General features: G+C 29.5%; 1 protein-coding gene across 1 annotated transcript; it reads left to right on the forward strand.

The window, feature by feature from the left end:
- Positions 1–6,444: 6,444 nt before the first annotated feature.
- On the forward strand, positions 6,445–7,035 carry LOC103309191. Its single transcript, XM_008184042.1, has one exon. The coding sequence runs from the start codon at positions 6,445–6,447 to the stop codon at positions 7,033–7,035; it is 591 nt and encodes a 196-aa protein (XP_008182264.1).
- Positions 7,036–9,101: the final 2,066 nt, after the last annotated feature.

The raw sequence follows: 9,101 nt of genomic DNA on the forward strand, positions 1-9,101 counted from the left end.
GGAATATTGTACCCGATATGAAGACTCGCCAAGTGGATAGCCGCGGAGCACCAGCAGCCGATGTAAAATCGAAACGATCGACGAACGACGGTGTTAAGCCTGCTGGGGATTCCAGTTATCAAATCGTCAACGGAAATCCGAGATCTTGGTAGTTAGTACAACGAACAAGTAGGCCCGATGGATAAATAATACGTCTACACCATTACCAGACAAGCATCAACGATGACCAACGAATTGTATGAATGGAGTAGACGAGAGATAAACAATAAAACAGTGTTGCCGCGCAGAGGTTATAACAAACGACAGTTGCATGCTTGCGAGACACAATTTTACAAGTTATTTCATAATTTAATATTTCCTTATAATTTATGACGAAAAAAACAAATACCGTTATTTCCAAGTTCTCAAAGATTCTCAATTTTGACTTATATCGGTCATCCGGTCCTAGACTCTCAACTCAAAAAACATCGAAATATGCAAGACTGACGCCAAAACAGAGTCGTTAATCTGGCAACATGGTTCAACGGGACGCCGCGCCGTTGCCAAATTTCCCAAATTCTTGGTAAACACAAATTGGAAAAACGCCGAAGCCAATAATAATAATAATAATACACACCTACATTTTAAGTGTAATACTGTGTTATCTTACAACGATTGCGAATATAATACAAATAATAATTTGAACAACATAAAACATATAGCTTTCTGTTTTAAAAGTAAAATTCAAAATTAATTATCTGATAGGTAGATATTTATGTGTGTAAATATTAGAGTTTAATAACAACATACGTTATAAGAATGTAACTATTATGACGTACAGTAGGAATATAATAATATTATTAAGAAATAACCAATATTGAACATTTTGTATTTTATATTTTTCAAATATTTTGAGATGTAGTCATTTACAATTTAATATAAGTTAATACCATTTTAAAAGTATAGTAATAAATATACAATTAGGGTTAGTTTAGTTATATTTGATTGCAGATACATCCGTAAGATTTATATCATCTCATCAGTCATCCTGTAAATGAATCCAATTTTATTCAACTAACTTTGTGGACTTGAACGAAAAAAATAAATGAGTCTGAAAACTTCTATGAATTTAATTCCAATATGTTTTATCTCTTTCTACTTGAAAATAATATAAAGCTTACTGTCATATTATTTGTGTATGGATATAAGAGTCATCTAACTTATCAACTTAGTCCACTATGTTCAGTCTTAAAAATTATTTTAATTGCTTTATATTCACAAAAATATTGAAACCTGCTGATGTAGCCGCATTCCGTCTATTGAAGTCAGGATGGAAAAAAAGAGTCTTTGAATGACGTACAAATACGAAATTTGAACAAAGCAGTATCTAAAAAACATTTTTCTCCAATATTGGACCAGGTAATAAAAGAAACTCTTAATCCTAAGAATTTTGAAAAATGGTTTATACATTTTACATATAAGCGAAGTTAAAATATTAAACTTCATTATCTGATTTAATTTATTTACCAATATGTAATATGTATTAAAGTAGATTAAAGGAAAAAAAATCTGTAGTAAAATAAAATTAATAAATAATTAAAAATGTTGTTTTTTTCCCACTTGGCCTATTAGATTCATTCGGTTAAAGTGAGTCTTATAAGCGGCGTCAACTGTATTATATAAATAGTTAGATTATTTTTAAAAACTTACCCATCAAAAGAAACCGATATTATTGTGTTATCCTTACTGAATAATACCAACAAACGTAACTTTAAATGATCAATTAAAAATGGACCAATATCTTCTTTTTTAAAAATTAATATGTTTGTCTTTTCAATGTTGACGTCGTTTCCTTTTTTATCTAAGTCTTAACGATGCAATCATAGCAAAATTTAGGCAATTCAATTCACATGTTGTATCGTTCCAAGGAAATTGTATTATGTTGTTGTTATTCATTTCTAATATCAACTAGGTATTATTATTTTCAACCGGCATTCACAATTGATATCAAATTTTGCACACTTGTACTTTATTATGATTTGTATGTAACTACTTATTTTATTTTTTCACAAATAATTGAAGATATGGAAGGCAAGAAAAAATATTCAAATAAAAAGAAACGTATCATTTTATAGGAAGATTAAAGGACGAAAAAAAAGGTGGTAAGTAAATTATTTTGGTTATAATAAAGAGAACACAGAAACTTTACAATGAATATAATTGTAAACAAATTAATTAATTAATTTTCACTTGAAATGTGATAATGTTCATGAAATTCTAATTATATGTTTTATAAATATTTAGTGTTTTGGAAAAAGTTAACAATGTTTCACATGATGAAACACAAAATAAACCATGTTGTTCTAAAACATTAGCTGATGTACAATCAACAAGAGAAAAAATATTAGGTCAAATGGTTTTAACCAGTTGTACGTTATTTTTTTTTATATATATTGAGAAACTTTAAAATCATTATTTACTACATCAAAATTTGTATTTCTTTTGTGTATTATTGCGTTTAGCTATGATCAGTCATTTGGTACAGCAACTTCATCGAACAGTGATATTCCTAATATTCATAAAAAGACGTGAGTTATGATTTTGTGTAAATTTATGGTTGTACTTAATTTAAGGTTCCATTTTTTTTTTAAATTTTAAAATCTTAAAAGTTATGAGAAGACATTAGGCTACACGGTAATTTGTTATCTCCGTCTTACAAGTGCGTAACACAGCACATTTTCGCTCAGCAGATCACGTATTGCTTCATAAGCTTAAAAATTATAATTATTCGACTTATTATAAAACTTGATGGTAAGAACATTATCTGTGTTTGTTTTTTTACGATAGTCCAATGTTACGCACTTGCAAGACGGATACAATCAATATCCTTGTAGTGTCATCATAATTTTAAAGATTTTAAAATTAAAAAAACTTTTAATCTAAAAAGAAATAATATCGTTTTATGGTAAAAAAAACTAAATGGTCAGCCAGCCTATGATATTGTTAAGCACATTTGATGATATTATTGTGAAAAAATAACTTATTTACCTATTTACGTGGAATCTTATTTTAAATTTTCAATCCTTAGCTATAAAAATTGAACATTTTATACATTTTCAACTGCAAAATAATTTTTAAATTTTATTTTTGATACATTTTGTCAAAATTCGAACTTTAAATGCTTATAAAAAAAAGAATTTACTATTTTAATGTTTTTGAACTGCTATAGTAACAATATACAGGAGCCTTGTATTGTATTTTCACCAATTTTGCCTCAACATTTAAAATTTTATAGGCAATTATTATTGGTGAATTTTTAACGGCCCACCGGGTTTTGCCAAGTAGCCCGCCGGCTGAATCTGGGCCTAATAAAAGTGTTTCCGACCTGAAAACCCGAGTTTGTAATAATTTTAGTCATTCTTAAGTTCTTACCTTTTATAGGAGCAGCGCCGGTACAGTGTGCCATTGAAGTTTTATTAAACTGAACAGTGTATGCCAAGATATGTCATCCTTGAGTCATTTCAACTAGATAGGAACGAACTAAGAATTGACATGCGCATACCATCGTACCTCAAAGTAATAGTGCCATTCTAATTCATTTTAGAGAGTGTCATTAACTAGAGAATACGAGGGTATGGTGTATAGTTAGCTTACCGCGTATTGTCCAATGTGGGTGATACCACAGTACCATTGCTAACATTTTATCCGATGTTATATAAAATAATTTTTTTGTGTCACTATCAAGTTACCTATTTATAATATTATAGAACCTATTATCAACATTTATTATTGTAAGTATATCTGTACACATCACAATTATAGGTACATACTATACAAGTCTATAACAAAATACAAAAAGTAATTAAGTAGCTGGTAGGTATACCAATATAATATACCTACATAATATTATATATTATATTGATAGATATATAGACAACAGTTTGTTAATGTATGTAAAAAAAAATATGCACATGTCTTAATTATACACAAAAAGTAGGTATCTATGTGCATAATATATCAAAATGTAAAATATAAGAATAAGGAGGTATAACGAAAGATAAATTGTAAGTATATATTATTTTAACATTTTGATATATTATGTACTTACTTTTTGTGTATAATTATGACGTGTGTATATTTCTTTTGTACATACAATAACAAACTGTTAATTATTATATTACATAAGTACCTTTATACAGGACATTTTTTTCAAAACTGTTGGTGGAACTATCTACTATATCTACCTAGATACTACCTATAATTATTAAGTATTGATCTCGACATGTACCATAACCGTATTTTCGAGCTCAAAGTAATAGGACATTGCCACGGATAGCCACGGAGGTAACGTCTTAAATTCTTAATATTTATTTTTCATGACTATTGAAACTATTGTCATGTCCCGTGTGATCGTGTTCATTCATATGGCGAACCTAGATAAAAGAAAATATAATATAGCGTAAAACAAGACGTGCTAATAATAAATACGTGGTTGGATAGGTTAGAACGTTCCCGACTATTAATATTCCTACATATATTAAGTTGTAATATAAAAAGTTACAATATAATAAATTATATTATATTAGTATCTCGGGCGACCGAGCTTATTGCTCGGGTTCAATAATTTCTTAAAAAGGCCTGCTCGCTTGTCTCTTACAGGGGCAATATTTAGGCAATACCTATGCAATATCGTTGCTACCGCCCGTGGCATTTGTGTTAGTTGTCAATGATTATTAGAGCAGTGGCGTAATAAGGGGGGACGTGGGGAGTCAAACCCCCTCCCCTCCATTGCCTTTGGTGTGGATAATCTTCTATATTGTGTTTGATGTGAATTTTGAATTAATTCAAATAATATTCTTTGTTCCATATTGTTAAATATTTTACTACCTAAGTAAATAGTTTTGATCCCCATGATTTTCCAATTTTCACCTCCCATTTAGCTATGTCGTTTTATATTTTAATCCCCCTTTCAGAAACCATGTCCACGCCACTGGATTAGAGTGGTGTGTGGTTGTAACAAAAGCAGAGGTAAAAGTAGAGGTAGAACCGAATCGAAACTCAAAAATAAGAGTGTATAAAGGTTTTGGTACATGTTTCGGTTTAACGTTGCCGTCAGTGAAACTTAATTTTTTTATAATAATGTTGTCCATGACTTATAACGTGAGGGTGGCGCGGTGGTGATGTATGCTATTTTATTATAATATTATAATTTATAACTGTGTATTAAATCACTGTTTTAAAATTTAGTTTCGTGTTTATAAGACGTACAACTGCCCCCAAATTTCAAAATATTCAAGTCTTTAGCGAGAGAGAACTAAGTCTATTGATATTACCTCACGGGAGTCTATGTCAATTGGTCGTATACAATTGGTCGTGGTAAAATTTTTCGTCTGAAATTGGTCGTATACAATTGGTCGTGGTAAAATTTTTCGTCTGAAATTGGTCGTTTTGTAAATTGGTCGTTTGGTAAAATAGTCGTAGTATATTTTCGTCGCGAAACGCGAATACTGGTTAAAAACGTTATGTAGGTACAAATTGACAATAATCATATTAGGTATAAAACGTTTTGCGATAGTAAGTTAAATAACAGTGAGTACAAATGTACAACTAGCATTATTACAGTTATATTATATTACGATAACAATATTATCGGATGTTCTTTATCTGGAATACAAATAATAATGTTTCGTTTCTTCTATAGTGTATAGGTACTGTGTTTACAAATTTCAGTTGACTGTGATTGACGGTGTAGTCTAGTGCTAATAATTATATAATCGAGTTAATAAAAAATAAAAAATAATAATTAATATGCCTCTAGATTTTATTAAAAGCGAAAGAGGAAAAGATATGCTCGTGCATGATGGTTTTTTATATCGTTTTGAAAGTAGAAATGATAAAAAAACTATATGGAAATGTGTTGAAAATTTAAAAAAAAATGTAAAGCCAGAATACATACAGATGAAAATTCCATTCTAAGTGATGTAACCAAGATATCGCATGTTCATTTTCCTGATATTGCCAAAATGAAGCGAAAAGAGCAATGGCAAATTTAAAGGAGCTTACTAAGAAAACTGAACTAAGTACTCAATCTGTTGTAGCAACTGTTGCTTCAGAGGTAATATATACAATTTGTTTAAACAATTATTTAATTTTTCTAATATAATATAATATTATAATAATAATTAATAATATTATTAAAATAATACCTAATATAATTTTTAATATTTTTAGTTAAATACAGCAGTTTCCGGTCAAATGCCTGGCATACCGTTAATGAAAAGGACTATTCTGCGTGTAAGAGAACGTGAAAACGCAGCACCAGGTATACCGCAATCATTATCTTGTTATACCAGAAGATTATAAACATCAGATGGCAAGTCATTCTTACTATATGATTCTTTCGATCATGACCCGGATAACTGCGATAGATTTTTATTTTTTTCCACGGAAGAAAATTTGCAGAAAATGTCCGAATGCGATCATTGGTATGCAGATGGCACATTTTCATGTGCCCCATCTATTTTTAAACAATTATATACTATTCATGGAATACAATCATCAAACGTCTTACCTTCAGTTTATGCACTCTTACCAAATAAAAAAAAGAAAACATATATTCGTTTGTTGCAAAGCCTAAAAACATTAAACTGCAACTTAAAACCAAAAACGGTCATGTTAGATTTTGAAATTGGTGCAATGACTGCTTTGAAAAAAGAATTCAGTGATATCAAAATTCGTGGTTGTCATTTTCACTTTGCGCAATCTGTCTGGAGACACATTCAAGAATGTGGTCTATCAAAACAATATAAAGAAGATTCTACTTTCGCTTTTGAAATAAAAAAATTAAACGCCTTGGCATATGTTCCGGTTGATTATGTTGTTAGATATTTTGAATATTTAGTTGACACTCCTTTTTACCGAGAACTGGAATCTGATTTATCGAGATTACTCGACTATTTTGAAGAAACGTGGGTTGGTAAAATGGACAGGAGCAGGAAAAGGAAAAATCCAAAATTTTCAATGAATATAACCTTCCAAAAACTAATAATTCGGTAGAAGGATGGCATAATAGTTTTTCATCCATATTAAATGCTATTCATCCTAGTATTTGGAAATTTATAAGAGCCCTACAAAAAGAAGAAAAACTAAACCGTCTGAAAATGGTCCAATATTGTACTGGAGCAGAAACCCCTAGAAAACGAAAGAAATATAATGACACCGCTGAGAGGATAAATACAATATGTAAAACGTTTAATAATAGAACATTTGATGAATATATATCTGGGATAGCTCATAACTTATAATTATTTTCACATATTATTTTTTAAAACTTATAATTATTGTCACATATATTATTTATACTCATATTATTTTTTAAAACATATAATTATTGTCACATATATTATTTTTAAAACTTATAATTATTATTGTGACCAAATATATATTCATATATATTTTTATATAATTATACATATATATATATATTATATAAATTATGACCACATTTTTGAGGAGATACTGTTGCGTTTTCAATCAAAGTGATGGCATCATTTAAACTAAGGCCTGATTTTTCGAGACATTTAATTGTTTCCGGTAAAATTCCAAAATTAGATTTTATATATGTCCAACTCGCATCCAACGGTTTGTCCAGTAAAACGTCTTGAGCCATTTGCATAGAAATTGCGTCATCTGGGTTTAACTGGTTAACAATACTTCGAATTTGTTTTATATTTTTACAGTAATATATAGCAGCGTGGATCCATGTCCCCCAACGAGTGAGGATCGGTTCTGGCGGTAAATTTAAGGTATAAAAATGTAATATATAGGGTTTTAAAATGTCATGAAATTGTAACGAGCTGTGACTACGTAATCAATTAATATGTTTAAATACGACAGCTAGTGGCATGCATTAATAGGAATAATAGTAAAATATATGTAATTGCTACAGCGAGCGCGTAACCCCGGCGGTGCGCATAGGTGAACGTAATAGTAATATTACAAGGGTACCGCACGACGCACTACAGAACACGTGATAGGTATTCCATGATAGATATGAATATTCTAGGAAAACCTAATCGCTTAGCAGTACAAAAATTATGGTTTTGTACAAAATAATATAATCCAGAAATAGTATGATTATTTGAATGACGTCCGAAATGACCTCAGGTGTCGGCACGTATACCATTTTTATACTAAAAATGCCATAGTATGGATCTAATAGAACTACCCGACGAGGTACGTCGATGGACAAGTGTCCATCAGACGAGCAGCCAGCCTTAACTCGAATAGACATCTATTTTAAATACGCAGCCACATCTCGCTTACAATAAGTTAAATAAAGTGAACTTAGAAATTATCATAATATTATTATACTGAATTAAAATAAACTACAAATTATTACTACTTCGGATTGGTCATTCCAATTTACATTCTACTTTCCAACTATTGGTGGTGTGTCCGTTACAATTTCGGTGCTGTGGACAGGGTAATCTCAAGGGATACTTAGAAGATTACGAGGACAAATACAAATTTCTCCATCTTCCCAAGTCAACCAAAGGAGGAAATATATCACTGGATCACCGTTGGGAGCCTGATCATCTTCCAATAACTCCGAGACATACTTGCACAAACTAACTATCCACAATTCACAAGTCGACATGGATGTACCTGCCGTGCCAGCCGCGTTGTTGTAAGTATGTTAACGTAATTAAAAGTGCTGTTCGCCTCCTATGGTATAGTATAATAAGTGAAATTCTAGTCGTATCAAATAAAATAAATTACCAATTGTTCAACTTTAAATTGAATAATAAATTGAATAAAATAAGTTAAATAAAATTAAATTTTCTAATTATATTAAATAAAATAAAATAAAAGCTGTTCAAATTTTAAAAAATTAAATTTTTCAATACTTTAAAATAAAAAAAAAATAGTAATTGTTTAAGTTTCATTAAATTAAATTTCAATCGTTAAATAAAATAAAATAATAGTTTTATTTTAAAGACATTTTCTATCATTTAAATAAAATAAAATAATTTTATTTTTAAATTAAATTTTCAATCGTTTAAATAAATTAAATTAATAATATTATAAATTTTAAATAAAATAACAATTGAATAAAACAA

The sequence above is a fragment of the Acyrthosiphon pisum genome, chromosome X, assembly GCF_005508785.2.
Source record: "Acyrthosiphon pisum isolate AL4f chromosome X, pea_aphid_22Mar2018_4r6ur, whole genome shotgun sequence".
Classification (NCBI taxonomy): Eukaryota; Metazoa; Arthropoda; class Insecta; order Hemiptera; family Aphididae; genus Acyrthosiphon; species Acyrthosiphon pisum.